At 45.1% G+C, this 25,934-nt stretch overlaps 1 protein-coding gene across 1 annotated transcript; it reads left to right on the forward strand.

Moving 5' to 3' along the window:
* LOC120928844 lies at nucleotides 1-25,934 on the forward strand. The gene is made up of 3 exons (XM_040339866.1): nucleotides 1-1,107; nucleotides 12,129-12,560; nucleotides 24,856-25,934. The coding sequence occupies exons 1-3, from the start codon at nucleotides 277-279 to the stop codon at nucleotides 25,363-25,365; spliced, it is 1,773 nt and encodes a 590-aa protein (XP_040195800.1). The 5' UTR covers nucleotides 1-276; the 3' UTR covers nucleotides 25,366-25,934.

The following is a 25,934-nucleotide window of genomic DNA, read 5'->3' on the forward strand; positions in this document are numbered from 1 at the left end:
AGGTTTACACAATGCTTATCCAAAGTGGTAATAACCAGCTGAATACAATCCACAAGTTCAAATCAAAAGACAATTTCATTTCCGCAAATATTTAACTTCGTGATCATCATAATTTCTCATCTTTAGTGTAACAAGTGAACCTTCAGCCTGTGAAGTAATTATGAGAGCCTTGGCACGGTTGCAAACAAAGTAACGTTTGGAGGACATCGCTGTAGGCAAAACTTTTTGGAACACCAAACTTCCTTAACTCCTGTGTTAGAGATAATTTCCGTGAACATGAACTCAAAAAAATTCACCTGCTGTGACTACTATCTCCAAATCCCATCGAACGCGGAAGTAAAAGCCATTCCGTTGAACTCTTTGCCTCTTAAAGTTTTTCAAAAGTTCCGTCAGATGGATAATTACATTGATGGCGGCAACGCCCCTTGTGTTATCTTTGTGTCGCCTGTAACCAAAAGTACACTTCAGATAAACCACAAGCTGACTACACTGAACAAGGAGGCCACGAAACAGACGTTCTCCGAGGGAAACCACAGAACCCATTTTGCCGGAACTCCAACTGACTTTACGACTGGAGATGAGGAAGACGCTGAGGATTGTTTTGTCCCTATAAGATCCTCCAAAAAAATTGCTTCAACCATTTTGCAGCTATTAGGGAAGAGCAACGACAAGACTGCCTTTATTCATGATAAAAATACAAGGCCAAACTTCAAGGAAGCCCTTATTTTTAATCTAAGAGTGGTTGACATCAGAGCCAGGGCATTGTGTAAGTACAAAAACACGATGTACCTACTGCCAGCTCAAAAAGCCAACGTTTCTGAAGAACAGGATTCGCCTGGAATCGCGGACAAATTTTCTCCCAGCCATGGAATAATGAAATATAAATGCAATAAAATGGAGCAAAATATTCTGGTCAAAAACAAAAGGCCAGACATAGCTCAGCCTCGTCATGAGCCACTTATTTCTTTGGCTAAAGATAGTATTTTACCCAGTGGTCTCTTAGTTCCACAACGAAGATTAATAGAGAAAACCCCCAATGAAAGCCAATTCTCTATTATCCAAACAGAGCTAAATCCATCACAAGGCTATAGTCTACAACACGTTCAGGTAAGAGTTTCGGATTTCTAATTGAAAATATATCAATTTCTTTTCTTTTTTTTGTAGTTTGTGTGCCACTGGGATATTTCCCTTCACTTGCTGTCCTATAAATATAACAGGAATGTGCATAATATATCATAATATAAGTCGACCTAACTCAGAATCTACGCCGACCTATGTTTAAGCGTATGCTCAAACAGAGATACGCTTAAACATATCTAAGATAGGACGGCTTGCGCCGTCCTATCTTAGATTGCAATATTTCGGATGGCCGCTAGGTGGCGCTTCCATTGCGGTCGGCGTAGAATATGTAAATGAGGAGATACGCCGATTCACGAACGTACGCTCGGCTGCTGCAGTAGTTTTACGCCGTTTCCGTAAGGCATTAGCAGGCCTAAAGTTATTCCATCTATTAGGTGGAATAACAATGTTAAAGTATGGCCGCCGTTCCCGCCGCGAGATTCAAATTTTTTACGTTGTTTGCGTAAGTCGTCCGCGAATCGGGATTTACGTCGTTTACGTCCACGTCAAAATCAATAGGCCCGTGCGGCGTACTTAGCCGCAATGCACCCTGAGAAATGTAGGCGCCCGGCGCATGCGCATTAAAAAAACCTGTCAAAAACGTGAGGTCAAGCCTCATTACCATACAACACGCCCCCCTCCAAGACATTTGAATTCGGCACCCTTACGCACGCCTGCTTTAGGCTACGCCGCCGTATATTAGCAGGCAAGTACATTGAGAATCATGTACTTGCCTAGCTAACTTACGGCGGCGTAGCCTAAACAGGCTAAGCTACGCCGCCGCAAGTTTGCACCCAGGTACCTGAATCTACCTATATGACTATACTATAAATATTTACTTATAACTACATATTATGTATAATATATATATATATATATACAGTAGGTCTCAGCAGCCAGACCGTCAAATTTAGCTTCTGTCAGGCCCCGTACACACGGTCAAACAAAACCGATGAGAATGGTCCGACGGACCGTTTTCATCGGTTCACCGCTGAAGTGGCCTGATGGTCTGATGTGTGTACACACCATCAGTTCAAAATCCGATCGGGTCAGAACGCGGTGATGTAAAACACACGACGTGCTGAAAAAAACGAAGTTCAATGCTTCCAAGCATGCGTCGACTTGATTCTGAGCATGCGCAGGTTTTGAACCAATGCTTTTCTGTACTAACCATCGGTTTGGTCCGATCAGGCAGCGGTCCATCGGTTCGGTTTTGAAGCATGTTTTTAAATTATGGACTGAAGGAAAATTATGGACTGAAGGTCTGATGGCCTATACACACGGTCGGTTTGGTCCGATGAAACTGAACTTCGGTTCATTCTCATCGGTTTTGTCCGACCGTGTGTACGGGGCCTAAGGAAGGATGGAATACTGGTCCTTACGACAACAGGTCGTGACGGAGCGGAAGCACCCAAGGTCTTCCTATTGCCATCTTTATAATTTGGATGTACCAGGGTCTGCTTGGCCAATTCGGGGCCACTAGGAGCACTGGTATTCCCTCCTTCTTGATCCTGCACAGCAATCTCTGTAAGAGAGGGATCGGAGGGAATGCATAGATCAGTGAGAACTGATCCCATGGAATTGTCAACGCATCTGTTCCGTAGGCTCGCGAATCTCTTGTCCTGGACACAAAATTGTCCAACTTCTTGTTGAGTCTGGAGGCTAGCAGGTCTATATCCGGGGTCCCCCATTTCTGGCATATTGCCTGAAAGACCTCTGGGTGGAGTGACCATTCTCCTGGCAGCAATTGCTAGTGACTTAGATAGTCCGCTTGCCAGTTTTCTACCCCTGGAATGAAAATCGCAGACAGGCAGGGTATATGTCTTTCTGCCCATATTAAAATCCGATTCACCTCTTTCTGAGCATCCCGGCTCCGGGTGCCTCCTTGATGATTGATGTAGGCTACAGCAGTAGCATTGTCGGATTGTATTCGAACAGGGTAACCCTGTAATCTGTGTGTCCAGGTTTTAAGAGCTAAGTATACTGCCCGAATCTCTAATATGTTGATGGGCAGACTTTCCTCTGTTTTGGCCCAGGTACCCTGGGCTGAGGCCTCCTCTAACACGGCTCCCCAGCCTAACCGGCTGGCATCCGTCGATACCACTTTCCAAGTGACTGGAAGGAAGGACCGTCCTTTCCGTAGGCTTCTGCTTTTTAACCACCAACTGAAGCTTTGGCGCAACTGAGGGGACAGATGCTTAGGAAAATCCAAAGTTTGGTTTTTCCTGTTCCAGGCAGTCAGAATGCCGCTCTGTAGGAGTCTCGAATGAAACTGGGCGTAAGGAACCGCCTCGAAGGAGGCCACCATCTTTCCTAATAGCCTCATGCACAGGGGGATAGATGATCTCCTTTTTGTCCTGACCCTGTGGATTAACTCTCTTAGGGACTTCACCTTTGGTTCTGGCAGGAATACCCTGCTTTGGGCTGTATCTATGATCATACCAAGATACTCTCTTCTTAGAGCTTGTAGAGAGGATTTCTGTAGGTTTATAACCCATCCTAACTGCTCCAGGTATCTCACCGTATTGAACACTGCATGCTCTAGCCCTGCCGTTGACTGATCTATTATAAGTAGATCATCTAGATAAGCCGACCCCCGTTATGCCCTGTGCTCTTAAATTTGCCAACACAGGAGCCAGTATTTTTGTGAATACCCGGGGTGCAGTTGCCAAACCAAAAGGTAGAGTCACAAATTGAAAATAGCGATGCTCTACCATGAACTTTAGAACCTTAGGTTCTTAGAACCTTAGGTGTAGGTAAAGTGGCAGGTGTTGAAGGTAGTGGAACCATTGCAGTTTCCCTCTTATATAAAGTGGCCTGTATTTGGGGCTTAGGGGGCACTCTACCATGCGCCATGGCTGTCAGACGCTGAATGGGTAGGGGGGCGCAAGGGTTAATGTCCATAAGAGATGGAATGCTATTGTCGGATGTGCTTTCCATGAAAAATATCTGTTTTTATTATAGTCCCCCAGATCTTTACGAAATGTTCCCAATTTAAATTTAGTGAGAAGGTCTTCTCTCCTATAAATTTTGTGAGTGATGATAATGTAGCCAATGGGTGGGTAGATGGAAAGGTCAATTTGGAAATCTGGGAGAAAAGGATCTGTATCTGGTGTACTAATTGCTCATATTTATTATGTCTTCGTGTTATAATAATACTAATCCACTTATTAGTACAAAATTCAGAGATAGAAGACCATTCTTTCTGTTGTATAGTATCCAAAAAGGAACACGTTTTCAGAATCCTCAAGCCAGAAGGATTTTGGTGATAGGCTTCGTACACACAAACGTTTTCCTCGATAGAATCCATCAAGAAACTTGGTGGCAGAGCTTTTTTCTCTTTTCTTTTTTTTTTTTTTCTCTTTTTCCTCGACGGGAGTCTCAATTTCCTCGTCGTGGTCCTCGTCGGGCTGGTTTTCGACGAGAAACGCGAGCGTGTGTATGCTAAGAAACCCGCGCATGCTCAGAATAAAGTATGAGACGGGAGCGCACCTTCGGTAAAAGTAGTGTTTGTAATGGAGATAACACATTTGTCACGCTGTAACAGACTGAAAAGTGCAAATCGTCTCTTACCAAACTTTTACCTAACACGCAGTAACATGAGATTAGCAAAAGCAGCCCCAAGGGTGGCGCCAGTGGAATCGAACTTCCCCTGCCATTGTATGTGTTGTATGTCACCACGTTTGAGAACGAGGAGATTTTGTCTTGACCGTGTGTACGCAAAGCAAGCTTGTCGAGTTCCTCGACAAGCCTAACAAGGAACTAGTCGAGGAAAACGATGTGTCTTTTCTGACAAGTTCCTCGGTCGTGTGTACGAGGCCTGAAAGGTAAAACATATCCTATTAAAGGTTTTCACACATGCTCCTCTGACCATGTAGTGTATTGTCTGACATGCCCTTGTGGTCTTTTCTATGTTGGGCGAAACTATCAGACCAATACGTAAGCGATTTGGCGAACACCGCGGTTTCATTACTGATGGACTAGATATTCATAGCGTGCCCAGGCACTACCTTGACCACCATAACAAATCCACTGATGGTCTAATGGTTGGGGTTATTGAGGCGATGCCTAGAGACCTGGCTTTGGCTTTGCCATAGAGAAATGTATTGGATTTTCTCATTAAATGTTTTGGCCCCTGGAGGGTTAAATGAGGATTTTGAAATTAGTGCCATACTTTAGAACCTCATTCACATTTCCATTTTCAGATGTATGTTTATCATATTATTATTATGCATATGTTATTATTATGTTATTATTATTATGCATATGTATATTTTTTATATATGTATTTTTTTTTATATTTTTTTTTCATGTGCAATAATAATTATTTATATATATATATATATATATATATATATATACACATTTATTCTAAATGATGTTTACAAATCTTAAAGGGGAGTTCCAGCCATTTGTATGTTTATTAAAAGTCAGCAGCAACAAAAAGTGTAGCTGCTGGCTTTTAATAAACAGACACTTACCTGCTCCAGCGACGCGCCGGCCGGGGCTCCGCTCCTCTCCCCCCCTCCCCGGCCGGCGTCTTCATTCTCAGTGTGGGCACCCGGCCGTGACAGCTTTCGGCTTCACGGCCGGGCACCCACTGCGCATGCGCGAGCGGCACTGCGCATGCGCGAGCCGGCGCCGCGCCGTGTAATTGGCCAGGAGATCGCCTAGGACCTGTGACGTGTCCTAGGCGATCGCCTACAGCAGCCCCTTCCTGAAGGCGATTAAGCTTAGTTGTCTACAGGAAGGAGGAAGTGGGACAGGAAGTCCCACTCTTCCTGAAGCCCCCACTCCCCCCCCAAAAAAATTACATGCCAAATGTGGCATGTAAGGGGGAGAGGAGTGGGTTAAGAGGAAGTTCCAAATTTGGGTGGAACTCCTCTTTAAGCATTCCCCATGTAATATTTATGCCCAGCAACATTTGCTATCTAGGAGCCATGCACAGTATGAATGCTGGGTTCTGCTTTACATTTGTCCTTTGCTTTTATGCCTTTTTTTCCTTATATGTTTTCTTGCAATCAATTGTTGCACCTGTCTTGCCGTTCTTTGTGCGGGATGAATCCCGTGTTGTCTTCATGTCTCACTGTGGAGCCCTGTGCCCATGGATCACAATAATCACCTGCTGTCCCTTTGCTATTATAGCATAATTTTTCTTTCCCTACTACCATCCACAGACTATGAGCTTGCGTACAAACGGTCGGTCCAAACCGATGAAAACGGACTGAAGTTCAGTTTCATCGGTCCAAAGCGACCGTGTGTACGGCCCATCGGTCTGTAGTCCTTCAGTCCAGAAACAGAGAACTTGCTTTAAAATCGGACCGATGGACGCCTGACCGATAGGTCAAAACCGATGGTTAGTACGCAAAAGCATTGGTTCCAAACCCGGGCATGCTCAGAATAAAGTCGACGCATGCTTGGAAGCATTGAACTTCATTTTTTCAGCACGTCGTTGTGTTTTACGTCACTGCGTTGGACTCGATCGGTTTTTGAACTGATGGTGTGTACACACATCAGACCATCAGTCAGGTTCATCGGTGAACCAATAAAACTGAACTTCAGTCCGTTTTCATCAGTTTGGACTGATCGTGTGTACAGGGCCTAAGAAGCTAACCTCCTACTAACCTGTCATCATTGGCTGAAGAAGGAACCAATCAATAGTTCCAAAACGCCTCCCATTTGATGACCTACTTCCTGTTTGCGGTTCACGCTGGTTGTCATCCCCTTCCGCTGACGTCATCTCCGGGATCCTTGCTCCACACTGATCCAGACGGTGCGATCGCTTCACCAGTGCTCTCTGAGCCTGGAGCGTTCACCTGCTGGTCTCCCTGGACTTTCTGCTGGAAGCTACATACACTGGGACCTTCCTGCTGGATCACCCACCATACATATCCATGATATGCTCAATGCAGACACTATTTGCTAGATCCTGACATTTGAAGCGCCCTTGATACATGTTTATCTGGATTTATTAATAATCAACTGTGTTTACTCTTTTTAAATCATAATGGCAACAGAAACTACCCAAATGACCCTGATCAAAAGTTTACATACCCCAGGTCTTAATACTGTGTATTGCCCCCTTTAACATCAATGACATCAATGACAGCTTGACGTATTTTGTGGTATTTGTGGATGAGGCTCTTTATCTTCTCAGATGGTAAAGCTGCCCATTCCTTTTGGCAAAGACCCAATTCCTGTAAATACTTGGGCTGTCTTGCATGAACTGCAGGTTTGAGATCTTCCCAGAGTGACTCAATGATATTGAGGTCAGGAGAGTGAGATGGCCACTCCAGAACCTTCACTTTATTCTGCTGTAGCCAATGACAGGTCGACTTGGCCTTGTGTTTTGGATCATTGTCATGTTGGAATGTCCAAGTACATCCCATGCGCAGCTTCCTGACTGATGAATGAAATGTTCCTCCAATATTATTTGATAACATTCTGCATTCATCTTGCCATCAATTTTGACCAAATCTTCTGTGCCTTTGTAGCTCACACATCCCCAAAACATCAGCGCTCCACCTCCGTGTTTCACAGTAGGGATGGTGTATCTTTCATCATAAGCCTTGTTGTCTCCTCTCCAAATGTAGTGTTTATGGTTGTGGCCAAACAGCTCAATTTTGGTCTCATCACTCCAAATGACTTTGTGCCAGAAGGTTTGAGGCTTGTCTCTGTGCTTTTTGGCGTATTGTAATACTTTGTGGCATTTGCGCAGTAATGACTTTCTTCTGGCGACTCGACCATGCAGCCCATCTTTCTTCAAGTGCCTCCTTATTGTACATCTTGAAACATCCACACCGGAGTCCACACCAGAGTCCTGTATTTCACCTGAAGTTATTTGTGGGTTTTTCTTTGCATCCCGAACAATTTTCCTGGCAGTTGTGGCTGAAATTTTAGTTTGTCTACCTGACCGTGGTTTGGTTTCAACAGAACCCCTCATTTTCCACTCCTTGATTAGAGTTTGAACACTGCTGATTGGCATTCTCAATTCCTTCCTTGTATATCTTTTTATACCCCCTTCCTATTTTATACAGTTCAACTACCTTTTCCCGCAGATCCTTTGACAATTCTTTTGCTTTCCTCATGACTCAGATTCCAGAAACGTCAGTGCAGCACTGGATGAAAGATGCAAGGGTCTGTCAGGAGTCCATTGACCTTTTATACACACACACTAATTACACAAGCAAACAGATCACAGGTGAGGATGGTTACGTTTAACCACTTAAGGACCGCCTCCTGTAAATATACGTCAGCAGAATGGCACGGCTGGGCAGATGCACGTACCGGCACGTCATGTACATCTACCCAGCCGTGGGTCGCGGGCCCGCGACCCGATCCGAAGCTCCAGGACCACGGGACGCGCAGACCCGATCGCCGCTGGATCGTTTCCCGGAACTGAAAAACGGGGAGAGCCGCGTGTAAACGCGGCTTCCCTGTGCTTCACTGTGGCGGCTGCATCGATCGTGTCATCCCCTTTATAGGGAGACACAATCGATGACGTCACTCCTACAGCCACACCCCCCTACAGTTGTAAACACATACTAGGTGAAACATAACCCCTTCAGCGCCTCCTTGTGGTTAACTCCCAAACTGCAACTGTCATTTCCACAATAAACAATGCATTTTAAATGCATTTTTTGCTGTGAAAATGACAATGGTCCCAAAAATGTGTCAAAATTGTCCGAAGTGTCCGCCATAATGTCGCAGTCACAAAAAAAATCGCTGATCGCCGCCATTAGTAGTAAAACATTTTTTTTTATAAAAATGCAATAAAACTATGCCCTATTTTGTAAACGTCTTAAATTTTGCGCAAACCAACCGATAAACGCTTATTGCGATTTTTTATACCAAAAATAGGTAGAAGAATACGTATCGGCCTAAACTGAGGAAAAAAAACAATTTTTTTTATATATTTTTGGGGGATATTTATTGTAGCAAAAAGTAAAAAATATTGCATTTTTTTCAAAATTGTCGCTCTATTTTTGTTTATAGCGCAAAAAATAAAAACCGCAGAGGTGATCAAATACCACCAAAAGAAAGCTCTATTTGTGGGAAAAAAAGGACGCCAATTTTGTTTGGGAGCCACTTCGTACGACCGCGCAATTGTCAGTTAAAGTGACGCAGTGCCGAATCGCAAAAAGGGGCCTGGTCCTTTACCTGCATTTTGGTCCGGGGCTTAAGTGGTTAATAGCCATTCAAACCCCTTTGTGTCAACTTGTGTGCATGTTATCAGGCCAAAATCACCAGGGTATGTAAACTTTTGATCAGGGTAATTTTGGTAGTTTCTGTTGCCATAATGATTTAAAAAGAGTAAACACAGTTGATTGATCATAAATGGCTTCAGCCAAACACTAACCATGAGTGATTTTTTTATTACTGGAGAGTGAAAAATCTGGTGCAGCTGTGCATGGTAGCCAATCAGCTTCTAACTTCAGCTTGTTTAACCACTTGCTTACTGGGCACATATACCCCCCTCCTGCCCAGGTGAAATTTCAGCTTTCGGCACTGCATCGCTTTAACTAACAATTGCGCGGTCGTGCGACGTGGCTCCCAAACAAAATTGACGTCCTTTTTTCCCCACAAGTAGAGCTTTCTTTTGGTGGTATTTGATCGCCTGTGCGGTTTTTATTTTTTGCGCTATAAACAAAAAAGTGAGACAATTTTGAAAAAAATACAATATTTTTTACTTCTTGCTATAATAAATATCCCAATTTAAAAAAAAAATAACATTTTTTTTTCTCAGTTTAGGCCGATACGTATTCTTCTACATATTTTTGGTAAAAAAAAAAAAAAAAATCGCAATAAGCGACTGGTTTGCGCAAAAGTTATAGCGCTTACAAAATAGGGGACAGAATTATTTTTTTTTAATTATTTTTTTTACTAGAAATGGCGGCGATCTGCGATTTTTAATGGACTGCGACGTTATGGCGGACACATCGGACACATTTTTGGCGCCATTCACATTTATACTGCGATCAGTGCTATAAATATGCACTAATTACAGTATAAATGTGACTGGCATTGAAGGGGTTAACACTAGGGGGTGAGGAAGGGGTTAAATGTATCCCTGCTTAGTGTTCTAACTGTAGGTGGAGGGGGGGTGACTGGGGGGGTGACCGATCTATGTCCCTATGTACAAGGGACACAGATCCGTCTCCTCTCCAGAGACAGCACCGCTGTCTCTGTGTAAAACGGCAATGAGAGATGATCTCATATGTTTACATATGAGATCCTCTCTCATTGGCCGCACAGATCGCCTCGCGAACGGCCACTCTGATTGGCCGTTCGCGGCGATCTGTAATTGGCTGTGTCCGAGGGACACGGCCAACACAGATTTTTCCCGCAGCGCGCTCTGGAGCGCGCGCGGGGACCGCCCTAAGGGGCGGCCGTCAATTGACGGCGGTTTGGAAATTGGGATCCGCACTGTAGCCGTCAATTGACGGCAGGCGGATCCCAAGTGGTTAAATAACCCTTGACAAAAAACCTGGAAGCAGATTGGTTTCTATGCAGAGCTGCACCAAATTCTGCACTCTCCAGTTTTTGTAAATCAACCCCAATGTGTCTGTACATTTTTGCCCAATGCGCTCACTTAGTGCTCCACCACCACCAGTTGTGCCCTAACCTGATATATCTGACCCATATGTAAACTAAGGTAAATGATACTGTAAGTTCCCTTTAAATGGACTACTCACTCTTTGGCTGGTTTCACTTCCTGCACTCCTCTCCTCTAAGCGATGGCATGAAAAAACAAACAAACTCATAGTTAATATCATTTTAAAGAGTTTGTAAAGGTTCACTTTAAAAAAATAATAATAATAATAATAAACATGTCATTCTTACCTGCTCTGTGCAATGGTTTTGCAATGGATCCTCTTCTTCTCAGGTCCCCTGCCAGTGCTTCTGGTCCCTGTCCTATGCTCCATCCCGAGACACCTTGGGCCAGATTCTTAGAGGAGATACGACGGCGTATCTCCAGATACGCCGTCATATCTCTGTGTCCGGCCGGTCGTATCTATGTGCCTGATTCTTAGAATCAGTTACGCATAGATATCTATTAGATCCGACAGGCGTAAGTCTCTTACGCCGTCGGATCGTAACTGCAATTTTACGCTGGCCGCTAGGGGCGTGTACGCTGATTTACGCGTCAAAATATGTAAATCAGCTAGATACGCGAATTCACAAACGTACGCCCGGCCGACGCAGTAAAGTTACGCCGTTTACGTTAGGCTTTTCCCGGCGTATAGTTACCCCTGCTATATGGTGGCGTAAGTGCGGCGTACCAATGTTAAGTATGGCCGTCGTTCCCGCGTCGAAATTTGAAAAAGTTACGTCGTTTGTGTAAGTCGTCCGTGAATGGGGCTGGACGTCATTTACGTTCACGTCGAAAGCAATGAGGTCCTTGCGGCGTACTTTGGAGCAATGCACACTGGGAAATTCCACGGACGGCGCATGCGCCGTTCGGGAAAAACGTCAATCACGTCGGGTCACAGTACATTTACATAAAACACGCCCCCCTGATCCAAATTTGAATTAGGCGGGCTTACGCCGGCCGATTTACGCTACGCCGCCGCAACTTACGGAGCAAGTGCTTTGAGAATACAGCACTTGCCCGTCTAAGTTGCGGAGGCGTAACGTAAATCGGATACGTTACACCCGGGCAAAGTTACGCGGATCTACCTGAATCTGGCCCCTTCTGTGTGTCTATATGACAGCAAAAGTGCTGGTCGGCCCTGCCCCCCACTCCCTCCTCACTGGCTGTGATTGACAGCAGTGGGAGCCAATGAGGAGTTAGAGACCTGGCAGAACTTCTGCTCTTGTGCACATCGCTGAACTGTGATCAGGCTCAGGCTAGTATAAGGGGAGACTGAAGGGGGAGCTGCACACTAAAAAACACTTCAACCTTTAGAACCACTTTAAGCAATGTCCAAAAAGAGAGTGAAAGTCCTCTTTAAGAAAACAGCCATGATAAAAAAAACATTTATTTTTTTGCTTTTTTTTAATAATAGCACCCTTTGGCGATCCAACAATTCAAAAGAAAAATCTACAACGAAGATGCAAAATCTGTAAAAAAGAGACCTAATCCTGGAGGTTCAGCTACAGATCACAAAAGAAACTTTGTAACTATTGCATCCACCTCTTTAGATAACCTTCCATGTGTTCCTGAGGAATTTCCACGTTATTCTTGTTATCCAAGTCAAATATCACCATCTAGAGAAAGTCCGCAACCAATTTCTAGTTGTGAAGGTTGTTCAGACTTTGACTCGAGATCCAGTTCGCCTTTTTCAGCAGTTACTATTTCCACAAATACTTCGGAAGGTTTTGAGTCTGACCAAAATGAGGAACCACTTGACATCCGGAGGAGGCCAGAGCAAGCATCTTCTTTACATCAACAAGACGAAACAGCCAAAGACAAGACGGCTCAAAGACTTCTACAATGTGTAAGTAAGCCCTACCTATATTGTTACATTGTACTTTTTATCAGTGTAGCAGGTTATATAGCATGCTACCTGATGAAAACTAAAATTATGAAACTTTAATTATGAGATTCAGGATGTGGTAGTCCATGAAGGTCCAAGGGGTTCGGTCCCAGTAGGCTTTTGGGGTGGCTCAGAGTTTATACCAGAAAATTAATTAGGGAGGCAGGTGAGCCTTTATGGTGTAGTTAATTGGCCTAAATGTGATAATTAGCTCAAAAGGTTCACTAATAGAAAAAAAAATTAATCAACTTACCGTATATACTCGAGTATAAGCCGATCCGAGTATAAGCCGAGGTACCTAATTTTATTGACTCAAGTATAAGCCTAGGGTGAGAATGCAGCAGCTACTGTAAGCGGAAAAGAGGGTCAACAATGCCCATTTGCAACCTCACTGTGCCCATTGCAATCTCACTGTGCCCAACCTCACTGTGCCAACCTCACTGTGCCCATCCTCACTGTGCCCATTGCAGCCTCACTGTGACCGAGTCAGTGTACCTGAAATTATTGACAGTCTGCGAAGCATCCATTGTTTAAAAGTCAAGGTCTCTTCTTGGTCCCTTCTGTAATAGGTGTTTCTCAGCAGACACAGTTCCGCCTATCACGGACGTTCTCTCATCCTTGGATTCAGTTTCCCAGCAGACACTGTGTTCAGTGCTCCGCCAATCACGGACTTCCTCTTGTCCGAGGATGAAAGGACGTCCGTGATTGGCGGAACTGTGTCTGCTGAGAAACACCTATCACCATGGGCGTCCGCTGCTTCAGCAGTGGCGATACAGTCGCATTTAACCCTTTCTTTAAATGTTAGCGGGGGTTAAAATCGCCCCGCTAGCGGCCAAATAGCGCAGCTAAAACGATGGTAAAGCACCGCTTTTTAGCGGCACTTTACCAAAAATGCAGCCAGCTGGCAGTGTGAAATAGCTCTTGAGATAATTCAGCTTCACTCCATGCCCATATAAATATAGCCTAGAGAATGTACAGACCCCCCCCCCTAGAACAGATGGGGTCCCCATTCTGCACAGACCCCTCCATTCAGCACAGACCCCCCCATTCCACACAGACCCCTCTTTCAGCACAGACCCCCCCTTCAGCACAGATGGACCCCCTTTAAGCACAGACCCCCCCTTCAGCACATACCCCCTTCAGTACAGACCCCCCCTTCAGGAAAAGATGGACCCCCCATTCAGCACAAACCCCCCTTGAGCACAGACTGACCCCCCCTCCCCCATCCCATTCAGTATCTCAGATCAGCCATCAGCACGGCACAGCAGGTGGGGGAGGCGGCTTCACTCTGCTCGCTGTGCCTGTGTGACATCTGGTCCGTCTCGGTTTTTCCAGGGGGGTCAATTGCCCCCCCTTGCCCTATGGAGCGGACGCCCATGCCTATCACGGAAGGGACCAGGAGGAGACCGCGACTTTTAAACAATGGACGCCTGCAGCCTGTCAATAATTTCAGGTACACTGACTCCACTATAACCCGAGGCCCGACCTGTTCCTCAGATGCTGCTGCCGCTGCCATCTTCTTTGCGGCTTCACTTCCTGGTTCCCTACTGTGAATGCGCGAGTCGGGCTGCGCAATCCGAATGATCCCTGCTGTTTTCTGGGACACATGTGTCTCCCAGAAGACAGCGGGGGGGGCGGCAAGTGGCATAGATAGCCACAGAATCTGCGGCTATCTATGCCCGGAAGTGGGTGCAAATACCTGTATTATACAGGTATCTGCACCCCCTCCCCCCTGAAAGGTGCCAAATGTGACACCGGAGGGGGGGAGGAATTTGGACAGCGGAAGTTCCACTTTTGTGTGGACCTCTGCTTTAAAACCTCCAAAACCTTATACATTTTCTTAAAGCACAGGACCTCTAAAATAACAGTAGTTACAATTTTGTTATGTATCACGATCTGCTATTTACAGTAGCTGGGATCTGACATCTCTGAACCAGGAAGACCTCATTACTGAGTTATTTTTGGTTCATGCTCTGCAGGTGAGGTTCTTCTCCTATTTACTATACTGACAACCTAGAGAGCACAGCAGAAATATCCAGTTATTGCCTTATCTTAAAGCCCAACTCTTAGGCCCCGTACACACGACCAAGTTTCTCGGCAGAATTCAGCCAGAAACTCGGTCGGAGCTGAATTCTGCCGAGAAACCCGGCCATGTGTACACTTTGGGCTGAGGAAGCCGACGAGGATCTCGGCGAGGAAATAGAGAACATGTTCTCTATTTCCCCGTTGTTCAATGGGAAATTTCAGCTCGCCAAGATCCTCGGCGGCTTCACAAGGAACTCGACGGGCAAAACGATGTGTTTTGCCCGTCGAGTTCCTCAGACGTGTGTACGGGGCCTTAGAAAATTTGAATTCTTCCCTTGCAGTGGGATTGTGTCTGCACTTCAAGGGCTAACTGCTCATGACTAGTGTAGTCCAGAGATACCCTCCCTTATACCCGTTATACCACTTCTACTCCCATCCCACACTTTACCTAAAATAATGAGACCACACCGTTGTTTTGGAGTAAAAATGGCCATAACAGCCTATTTATTAAAACAATGTAGGGTAAAAACTCCAACTCAAAAATAATCATTATAATAATCATTATAATAACATATAACATCATTAAAACAGTCTGTTGGTCTTTTCTGGCAGCCCCCCAAACTCAAACACCATCTATAATCAATACACTGCGGGCCCATATAACACATTAGGCCTCCAGTCGTGTAGTCCGCTCGGAGACAAACCCCCACCCGCAGTGCAACCATTACGGTATTCCAGCAAACCTTCAGCTGGAATACACCGGAGGGGCACATACCAATGAGCTCCCACCCCCTTTTCAATTTAATGTTTTATTTTATTGATGAAGAAGTAAAATCACACAAAGTACAGCATGAAGCACTCAGTACATACCATTGTAAAAAAATCAGCGATCAATAAATAATGAAGATACAATCCAAATTTCAATATACATCTTAAGTTAATCTAGCACCATGAAGAGAGAGTAATAAAAATATAAATCAATGTCCCCGTAGGAGATCTCCTACCCATCTATGTGTAGCCAGAGCTGAAGAGGGACGGGGATCCAAAACAACGCTTTTCGTACAGAGTCTCAACCGACACCCCGTAAAGGGAGCATACTGTGTCGGATAAAGGGCTAGCATGACTTAATAATGATGAGAGACTTCTGTGACCCTAGATAACCTCGAACCCCGCCCAAAATGTGGAGAAAAGCGCTAGACCTCCTGTCCCATCCCAAGGGATGTGTGAGTAGAAAGACCTCCCACTCCCCACCAAACTCTCCCCCTCCCCCAGGGTGCTCCCCTGAAAGTGTTGTCTATTAATAGACTGGTATAATAACTAAATCAAACATCTCGAAGAGGAGATTGTACCAAAGATAGCATAACAGAAGGAGAAAGAAAGAAAGAGAGGGAGAAAGAAACGAAATAAAAAGAAAGATATAACAAATAAGAAAAGAATTGATTGCCAGTAGTCCAGTTAAGTACCTGAGGGGGACGGAGCCTGACCCGGCGATAGGGATACACCAACATGTCTGGCCCAAGGTTCCCATATGGCCTCAAAAATATCCCTTGTATTAGAGATAGAGCTGACCATTTTTTCCTGCGTCATGATCCATGAAATCTTCCCCTTAGCTGCTAAGAACGAGACCCTAGGTTGCTTCCAGGCCGCCGCCAAAGTGGTTTTAGCTCCTATGAGCATGAAAGCTATCAGTTTTTGTATGGGTTTGGAGACTCGAGGAATTTCGGAGCCTAGTAGAGCGATATGTGGGGATTTCTCCACCTGTACCCCCGTAACTTTTCTGATAAGGCAAAAGATTCTGTTCCAAAACCCCCTGATTCTGGGACACTCCCACCAAACGTGAAGCATCGTGCCTTGCGTTTGACAGTTGCGAAAGCATAACGGGGAAGACGTAGGAAACATCGCAGCCAACCTACTGGGTACCAGGTACCACCGCATCAGAACCTTTATGTTAGCTTCAGCTAATGAAGTATTCACTAGACCTTTGAAAGTTTTCAAACCTACCTTGTGCCATCTACTCAGGTCCCAGGTCATCCGCAGATCTCTCTCCCATGCCTCCATGTATGAGAATTTTGTGGAAACCTCAGATAGAGCTCTATATAATATAGATATTCCCCCCTTATGTTCCGTCATTTGTTTACACCAACTTTCGTAACTAGTAAGAGTTGCGTGCCTGAAATTGTCAGACCAGAGGGATGACACAAAGTTAAAAATTTGGGTGTACCGGGCTCTTTCCGATAGAGGTAAGTCAAGTGTCCTCACACAATGTTCCAGTGAAAGTGGGCCCGTGGCTGTCAAAAAGTCGCCTATTCTATAGATCCCTTTGTCCAGCCACCATTGGAAAGCTGAAATGTCCATCCCTATGGGAAACTGAGGGTTGAGAAAGATCCGTGTCAAAGGCTTAGTCTCCGAGACCAAAGAAGGAAGGTGTCTCAGACCATCCCAGAGTCTAAAAGATTGCAACAATGTGGGGGACAGTATTGAAGGTCTAGATTTTTGGGATGACCAAAAAAGGCTCTCTATTGAAAGGTTAGGGATCGCCAAACCTTCCATATCTATCCACTCTGGTTTTTCACATTCCGCAAAAATAGCAGAAAATTGTGCTAGTCTGGCAGCTTGGTAGTATTTAAACAGATTTGGTAGTCCAAGACCTCCTTGTGTTCTGAGCCCATAAAGGACATTTTGTGCCACTCTATAACCTTTGCCCTCCCAAACGAATTTCAGAATTTTACTCTGTAATGATCTGAGTTGGTCTTTTTTAACCGCTATTGGTAGAGATCTGAACAAGTAGAGTAACCTTGGTAAGAGGGTCATTTTGACTGCATTAACCCTACCTGTCCAAGAAAGTTTGTGTCGAGCCCACGTCTGTAAATCTAGCTCTAGTTTCCGAAATATAGGGGGATAATTAGCCTGGTAGAGATGTTCAATTTTGGTTGTGAGGTTTATGCCTAAGTAACGAATGGATGATTCGGCCCACTGGAATTCATAATAGGGTTTCAAGTGATTGATCACTGAGGGGTGGGTGGAGATGTTTAAGGCTTGAGATTTATTCCAATTCACCCGCAAACCCGAAATCTTCCCGAAGGATTCCAGTAAGTTGCAAAGAATTGGAAGAGAGGTGGTCGGGGAGGAGATATACAGAAGAAGGTCGTCTGCAAAGAGAGCGCATTTATGGATTTGGGAGCCGCAAGATACCCCCCTAATATCCGGATCCGACCTGATCGCAATAGCAAGTGTCTCAATCGCTATTGCGAAAATCAAGGGGGACAAAGGGCAGCCCTGTCTAGTACCTCTAGCAATACTAATGGAGCCCGAAAAAAATCCCTGTAGTTTGACCCGTGCACTGGGTTCAGAGTATAAAGATTTCAACAATCCCCGGAATTGTTCTCCAAAGCCCCAGCGCCGCAGAATCTCGAAGAGGTAATCCCACGTAACAGAGTCGAACGCCTTCCGTAGGTCTAAAGAAAGGAGGAGTCCTTCCTGCCGCGGGTTCCCATCCCAGCCCGACTGAAGCAGAGAAATAATATCGATTGCTCGCCTCACCTGGTCAGGGCCCTGTCTACCAGGGACAAATCCAACCTGGTCCCTATGAATATATATTTTTATAAATGAATTTAACCTGTTGGCTAGTATCTTGGTCAATATTTTTAAATCGTTATTGATTAGTGATATAGGTCTGTAATTTTCAACGAGCTCCGAATCCTTATCTGGTTTGGGGATGACTGAGATAAACGCCTCATTTAAATTTGGGTGCATGGATCCGCCCTCCCTCCCCCGTTTTGAATTAAAAAATTTAGTGAGGTGAGGGGCCAAGGTTTCGCAGAAAGTCTTGTAATATGGGACTGAGAAACCATCTGGTCCAGGGGCCGAACCATCCTTAAGTCCCCTAATAACCTCTATAGTTTCTTCTGTGGAGATCGGTGCCTCCATCAAGTCTACATGACTCTCCTGTAGGTTCGGGATCACTAACCGGTCCAAAAAGGAATTGATCTCGGAATGTCCGGCCATCCCCGACCCCCGATAAAGGGAGGTATAGAAGGTTTCAAATTCTTGCAGTATGCGTTTAGGGTTAAGGGTTGTTGTCCCGTCCCTGGTCTTAATCTTGGGCAGAGCAAACGAACGGAACCTCGGCGAGAGCTTGGTGGCTAGCATCGTGTTCATTTTGTTCCTGTATAAATAAAATCTAGCACTGGACCAATTTAGCGATCGTTCCGCCCTAACCGTCAAAGCTAAATTTAAAGCTAGTCGAGCGGCATCAAGCTGCGGGGCCTGAACCTTCGTCTGATCCTTCTTATGTTGTCTGCGCAGGGCTAAAAAATCTTTCTCAAGCTTCATCACCTCCGCAGACTTTTCCTTCTTTCGTTTAGAGGCTACCTGTATGATCCTGCCACGAATGGTAGCTTTATGAGCTGCCCACAATATCTCGGCCGAGGTCCCTTCAACGCTGTTAAACACAAAATATTCCCTGATGGCCCCATCAATCTCTGAAACCACATTAGGGTCGTGTAGTAAAGTTTCGTTTAATTTCCAGTGTGATTTGTGGGGATCTGAGTTTTGAGTTTGTAGCGAGCAAACCACCATGGAGTGGTCCGATAGGGCTGTGTCCGTTATGTTAGCTTTCGTAATCAGGGGAATATGTCTAGCAGATATGAATATATGGTCAATCCTAGAGTACGATCGATGCGGGTGAGAATAGTGGGAGTAGTCCTTTTTGTTTGGATTGAGTTCCCTCCAAATGTCTACCAGGTTATGCTGATATATCAGTTTTGCTATGTGTGAGCTAGCTCTAGTTGGGCGTGTCAATGCTGTAGCTATAGGTCTGGATTTGTCCAAGCTTAGGTCAAATGCAATGTTGGAGTCTCCTCCACACACTATCATTCCCTCCAAGAGAGGAACTAAGGTATCAAACATAGTTTTAAAAAATTCGGTCTGACCTCTGTTGGGGGCGTAGTATGAAATAAATGACACTAGAAGTCCATCCAATTCCCCTTTAACCAACAGAAATCTACCATTAGGATCTCTGTGAATCAGGAGCGGGTTAAATTTGCAAGATTTCGCGAAAAGGATAGCCACCCCTCTCGTTTTATCCTCGGCATTAGCCAGAAAAAATTGTGGGTATTGCGCATGAAGAAAGGAGGGTGTGTAAGTGGTCGGAAAATGTGTCTCTTGTAATAAGACAACTGACATCCTCCGGGAATGGTAGGACTGAAACACCTTCCTTCTCTTGACGGGCGAATTCAAGCCCTGAACATTGTGTGAGGCAACTCTAACCAAGTTCGGCAAAGTCAAGTTATGTGGTGAAGTCATTGGGAGAACAAAGTGGGTGCAATTTGTAACTTACCCCATCGACATGGAGGCATGGGAGACAGCAAAGCGGAACAAGACCGGAGCCGAGGCCTGGAACACTATAGGTAGGATGACATATGAACGGACTGGCAATCAAGGAAAAAAGGTTAGTGAGAAGAAAAATAAGAGAACAAACAAAAGTAGAAATAATACATTTTAAAATATGAAGTATGTCTACACAACGAACATGGAAGGGATGTAGATCCCTTCCACCTTCGTCAGACAAAACAGTAACGTAGCCCTTAACTCGGGCTACAGGACCAAACCCCGACAGCGACAAAGTCCCCGTCCAGGTATGATCTGAGGCGCAAGGCAACTGCCTCAGCCCCTATCAACCCTTTAGAGTCAACAAGGAAACGATAGCTTATCATATAACACTCTAAATGTATACTATCACGACACATGAGAAAAATGTACGGATCACGGTCAGTGCAGAGAACATGTAACTAGAAAACAAAACAGTCTCCAAAAAAAAAAAAAAAGGAAAAAAAAAAAAATTTTTTTTTTTGGGGGGATTTCATGGGTCCCCAGCCACGGATAGAGAACCCAGAAACACTATACCTAACAGGTATAATATCCTCCGTTAGAAACACCAAGCGGAGGAAAACTTCCAGCACAGCGAGCGGGACCGCTATAATGATTAGTTCAGGTCTTTGTGGTGTCTTTGGTGCGTCTGCTTTTGCTCGTGTGCCAAGTGGGGGATAAAGGACTTGCCGGGGTGGACCGCTTGGAAGGACCTGGTGGAAGATTTGACGTGTCCATTGCTGAGTCCAGCGAGATCAATTTTAAGGCTAGCAAAATTTTTTCTCCTTCAGATAGCGTGGTAAAGGCGTGAGTTTTACCCTTGAAGGCAAATTTTAAGGCAAACGGAAATCCCCACCAATATTTGATGTCCTTTTGGGACAAGATCAGCAATAAAGGTTTCAGCGATCTGCGTCTTTGTATAGTAGCTGCAGAAATGTCAGCAAAGATTTGAATATCCTGACCCAGGAAGGATATGCGGGGTTGCTGACGGGATGCCCTCATGACCTCCTCCTTCACTGAGAAGTAATGGGGTTTTACTATAATATCTCTGGGAGATCCATCCTTTCTCAGGGGGCCCAGAGACCTATGGGCCCTGTCCAGCTCCAGCTTGTGGGGTGCAATAGCGGGGATCATGCTTTTGATGAGGTCCTGGATAGCTTTGGGGATGTCTGTAACGGATTCAGGGAGACCCCTCACCCTAAAATTGTCCCTTCTGGAACGATTTTCGAGGTCGTCAATTCTAGTAAGGGCCACGTCTAGCTGTTCCTGAAGTGATTGTATTTGGTCAGTGTTCTGGTTAGTTCTAGATATAGTGATGTCCAATTTATTTTCTTAGATCTCCATCCTGGAGCCCAGATTCTGGAAGTCAGCATGTATTTCCTTAGTAATGTTAACTGCTGTTTGGGCTAACCCACGTTCAAGTAGTTCAGAGAACTTCAAAAAGAGCTCCCCTGCATTCTGAGGTATTTCTGATTCTGAATGACCAGCAGCCATGGAGACTGGTGAGGCCTGTATTACACCTTGTGCCTGGCCCTTGTAATGGAGCAGTGTGGAGTCTGACTGGGGACCTAAGGCAGCTGCTGAGGGTGCCAGGGAGCCTGGAGAGCCTTGGGCCAGCAAAGGAGGGAAGTTTAAAGTAGCCGGGGCGATCACTTGCCTCAGGTCAGCGTTTCCCCCTGCGTGAGGTATTTGTAGCTGAGGCGCGGCCGCCATCTTGGAATCGGCCTGTGTCTCTAGCGCCGTGTAACTCGCCTCCAGGCCCCTCCGGACCGCTCCGCTGTACATGGGGGGCTCGACCGAGCGTTCCCCAATCTAATCCGGCCCTCCGGGGTCTTGGCACCGCCGTGAAACCGGTGCTAGGGCTGACGTGGGGCTGAGGCAGAGCGGAGCTCCTAGCTTACGCGGCCATCTTGGACGCCTCCGCGCATGCGCCCTCCCACCCCCTTTTCATCACATTTCTTACCGCCACCTTAAAAGACCAACAGACAAACACTGCCATTTCACAGCTGTCATGATGACCCTTGTCCCGTGCACCTGCAAAAGAAAAAACACACGGCAACACGCAAAATATACACAGGGAGGGAGGGTGGGAAAAACTGCCTCCTCCACTAACTAACCCTGCGAACTGTTCCCCCTCTGTTCCTGCCTCTCTTATTTATGCTGCCACTCCCCCTCTGCCTTTTCCCATTACCTCTCCACCCCCCAGTAAATTAACCCCTGTGTGTCCTGCACACTCTGTCATGCCCAGCCCTTCACTATAGTATTTCTTTATTTTGTTCTGGGCCTCACTTGACAAGTGTAGTCCAGAGATACTCACCCTTATACCCGTTATACCAATTCTACTCCCATTCCACACTTTACCTAAAATAATAAGACCACACCATTGTTTTGGAGTAAAAATGGCCATAACAGCCTATTTATTAAAACAATGTAGGGTAAAAACTCCAACTCAAAAATAATAATTATAATAATCATTATTATAACATATAACATCATTATAACAGTCTGTTGGTCTTTTCTGGCAGCCCCCCGAACTCAAACACCATCTATAATTAATACACTGCGGGCCCATATAACACATTTGGCCTCCAGCCGTGTAGTCCACTCGGAGACAAACCCCCGCCCGCAGTGCAACCATTACGGTATTCCAGCAAACCTTCAGTTGGAATACACGGGAGGGGCACATACCAATGAGCTCCCCACCCCCTTTTCATCACATTTCTTACCACCACCTTAAAAGACCAACAGACAAACACAGCCCGCAAGGATGACACCTCCACCTTTAGGGCCCCTCCACACCCGCAGTGCATGCTGGATCCCATCTTGCAGACCCAAGGACCAAAGATCGATCCCTACATCTGACAGATGAACCCCATCCCTTCTCAAGTAAATTCCCAAGTTGGTTTCCAGCTCCAAATGCCGGATAACTAAACCACTCTGGTGCGCCATGAACCGCCCAACCTATTAACACCCTATTAACACGGATCCTGGCCCTATTTATTCGTGCTACCGACCTCGCCCTGTGCCACTGAGTTCGGGCTACAATATCCGACCACAGCAGGACCGTATGCGGAAAGGCCGCTCGCAGCTTCCCAATGTCCGATTTGACATCTGCGATCAGAGCCCTGATCTTACAAACACCCAAATCGTTGCCACCCGCATGTATCACCAGTACATCCGGCGGCCTGTCCAACCCAGCATAGCGTTCCACATCAGGCAACACGCTACCCCACATCATGCCAGGAACCCCCAAACTAAATATTTCAGTGTGCACATGTCTAGTAGATAAGCCAAAGGTTGGTAACAAGTGGTTGCAGGTTGGGATCAAGAAAAAGGATAGTCGAGGAACAAGCCAAAGGTTGATAATCAATTGTTGCAGGTATGCAAAAGAGCGACATATTGGCTGGAGAGAGCACAATAATCGGGCAAATAGGAAGTAGCTTAAATCAGGAAGTTCATGGGAAGAGCAAAGAGTTCATAGTTCATGAGAAACGAGAGACCAGATTGTTTTAAGAGATCAGATAGGGAGTTTTCCAGGATCTAAGTTGCCATTTGAGTAATTTTATTTAGTTTTTCAGTCTAATGAGTGTTTGTCATTTGAGTTGTATGAATGGACCATTTCTAAATGTCAAAATATTTTTTAAGAAAACGAACAGTTTATATAAATCATAAAAAAACATATACCGGTAGTTTATAAACTTGTGACTATAATTTAAGGGAAAACTTTTTTTTTTGTATACAGTGGAGAGGGATTAGAACACCTGTCAGGTTTTTATTACTGCCTGTGTCCCTTTAGGGAAACTCACCCTCACATTTTCATGTTTGCCATTGTTACTGAAAGTGAATTTAAAAAGAAAACCCCAACATTTGAGTTAACACTAGAACAGTATTAGAGGGGAAATCTTCAATGGGAACACTAGTTCTGGGGACAACCAGGGATTCCCTCCCTTTGCATTCCGCTTACTTTCTGTTTGGGCTATGGGACAGGAAGTTAGGGAAATCTCTCCAATGTGATGGCAAAAAAAAAAGAAATTGACAAGGGTTATAACTAGGGTTGTCCCGATACCACTTTTTTAGGATCGAGTACAAGTACCGATACTTTTTTTCATGTACTCGCCGATACCGATTACCGATACTTTTTTTTAAAATGCAGCCATGTCTCCCCCCAAATGCAGCCTTGTGTCTCCCAATATCAGCTCTGTATAGGTCTCCCAATATCAGCTTTGTGTAGGTCTCCCCCGCCGTCTAGTTGTTCGGCGCTCAGGGAACATAACAGCTTTCATTTGAATAGCTGTGTGTTCCCCGCCGCACGTCGTCATAGCCCCTCACCCTTTCCCCCTTGTCCGGGCACTTTGATAGAGAGATCACCCATCCAATCCTGGAACGGGTGATCTGTCTATCAAAGTGCCCGGACAAGGGGGAGGGGCTATGATGCGCGGCGGGGAGCACACAGCTATTCAAATGAAAGCTGTTATGTTCCCTGAGCGCCGAACAACTAGACGGCGGCGGCGGCAGCGGCAGAAGTTCTCCTCCAGTGGCATGTTATACATACCCGAGGACTGCTCTGCTCTCCTCTCGGTCTCCTCTCTGACCGCTCCCCACCCCCTCTCCGCCCGCTCTCCGCCCCCACTCAGAGGGAAAAAAATAACGTATCGGCGAAGCATCGGGAGCATTTGCGCAAGTACAAGTACTCGCGCAAATGCTCAGTATCGGTCCCGATACCGATACTAGTATCGGTATCAGGACAACCCTAGTTATAACCCTCCCTTTCTATATCCAAAATGGAAAAAAATAAAGTTTTGCCTTTTGTTCTACTTTGGGAAAACAGCTATGATATTGCCTGTGTGTTTGTTTGTTTTTTTAGTGTCCTTTGGCGATGGAGAGTCCTTGTCCTGGAGATTCAGATCACAAAATACAATTTGGAACTATTTCAACCACCTCTTCTATCATGGAGTCTGCCGTTCATTTAGAAACCTCTCCATGCATTTCTGATGAATTTCCAGGTTTCTCGTGTTATCGAGGTCAAATATCACCATCTAAAGAGAGAGCAGTAAGAGCAGGGTCTCCTTTATCCAAACCGTTGTTAAGTATGGATCTCCAAATTCCCCAACCAACTTTTAATTGTAAAGGATGTTCAGATTTAGACTCAAGATCCAGCTCACCTTTCTCAGCCGTTTCTATTTCTACAAATACTTCAGAAGGTTTTGAGTCTGACCAAAATGAAGAACCATTTAGCATCAGGAGGAGGCCAGACCAAGAATCTTTTTTAAGTCATGAAGATGAAACAACCCAAGATGAGAGGTCTCAAAGGCTTCTACAACGTGTGAGAGAGCTAAATGAGCAGGTGGAGAACATACGTGCTAAAAAAAATTAAATATAAGTCCTGCATATATTGTTACATTGTATTATTCATCGGCATAACGGGTTGCATGGTATTTTACCTCTTGAAAAATTGTTACAAAGTTCATTTCAACTTTTGCAGTCAGATTTGAGGAAATTTTATATGGTTGCTATGTTTGCTGTGTGTTCTTATTTACACAACATATCATTACATTTTTTTCATATTTTTTACCTTTTAGAAGTCTCATAGGCGACGGTGTCATGGCAGACTGTAGGTGTTTCTAAATGTTCAGTGTGGGTCTGTCCCAAAAGAAAGGCTTAGGACAGGCTAAGTTCCCTCTCATTGACATGCAAATTAGAGAAGTCATAACTTGTAACCCATTGTTAGGACAGACAGTTGTGTTGCTATGGATATTTAGGTGATTTTATAGCATATGTATTTGTTAGTTAGTATAACATGGTTATACTAATGAGACCATGAATTTTAAAAATCTATTCGTTTCCACTCCGGGTCAGTAAATTTGGAACGGTTAGAATGGACCGGTCTATTCTCGTGAGCGTTTCCACTGCAAATCAGACCGTCAGGGACCATACAGGGTTTAG

Source organism: Rana temporaria, chromosome 2, assembly GCF_905171775.1.
Source record: "Rana temporaria chromosome 2, aRanTem1.1, whole genome shotgun sequence".
Classification (NCBI taxonomy): Eukaryota; Metazoa; Chordata; class Amphibia; order Anura; family Ranidae; genus Rana; species Rana temporaria.

Excerpts from the sequence above, each read along its gene's own strand:
- LOC120928844 (XM_040339866.1), top strand. The coding sequence starts at position 277 with ATGAACTCAAAAAAATTCACCTGCTGTGACTACTATCTCCAAATCCCA. Across the intron at positions 1,108-12,128 it reads ATAGTCTACAACACGTTCAG|CACCCTTTGGCGATCCAACA; the intron begins GTAAGAGTTTCG and ends TTTTAATAATAG. Across the intron at positions 12,561-24,855 it reads CTCAAAGACTTCTACAATGT|TGTCCTTTGGCGATGGAGAG; the intron begins GTAAGTAAGCCC and ends TTGTTTTTTTAG.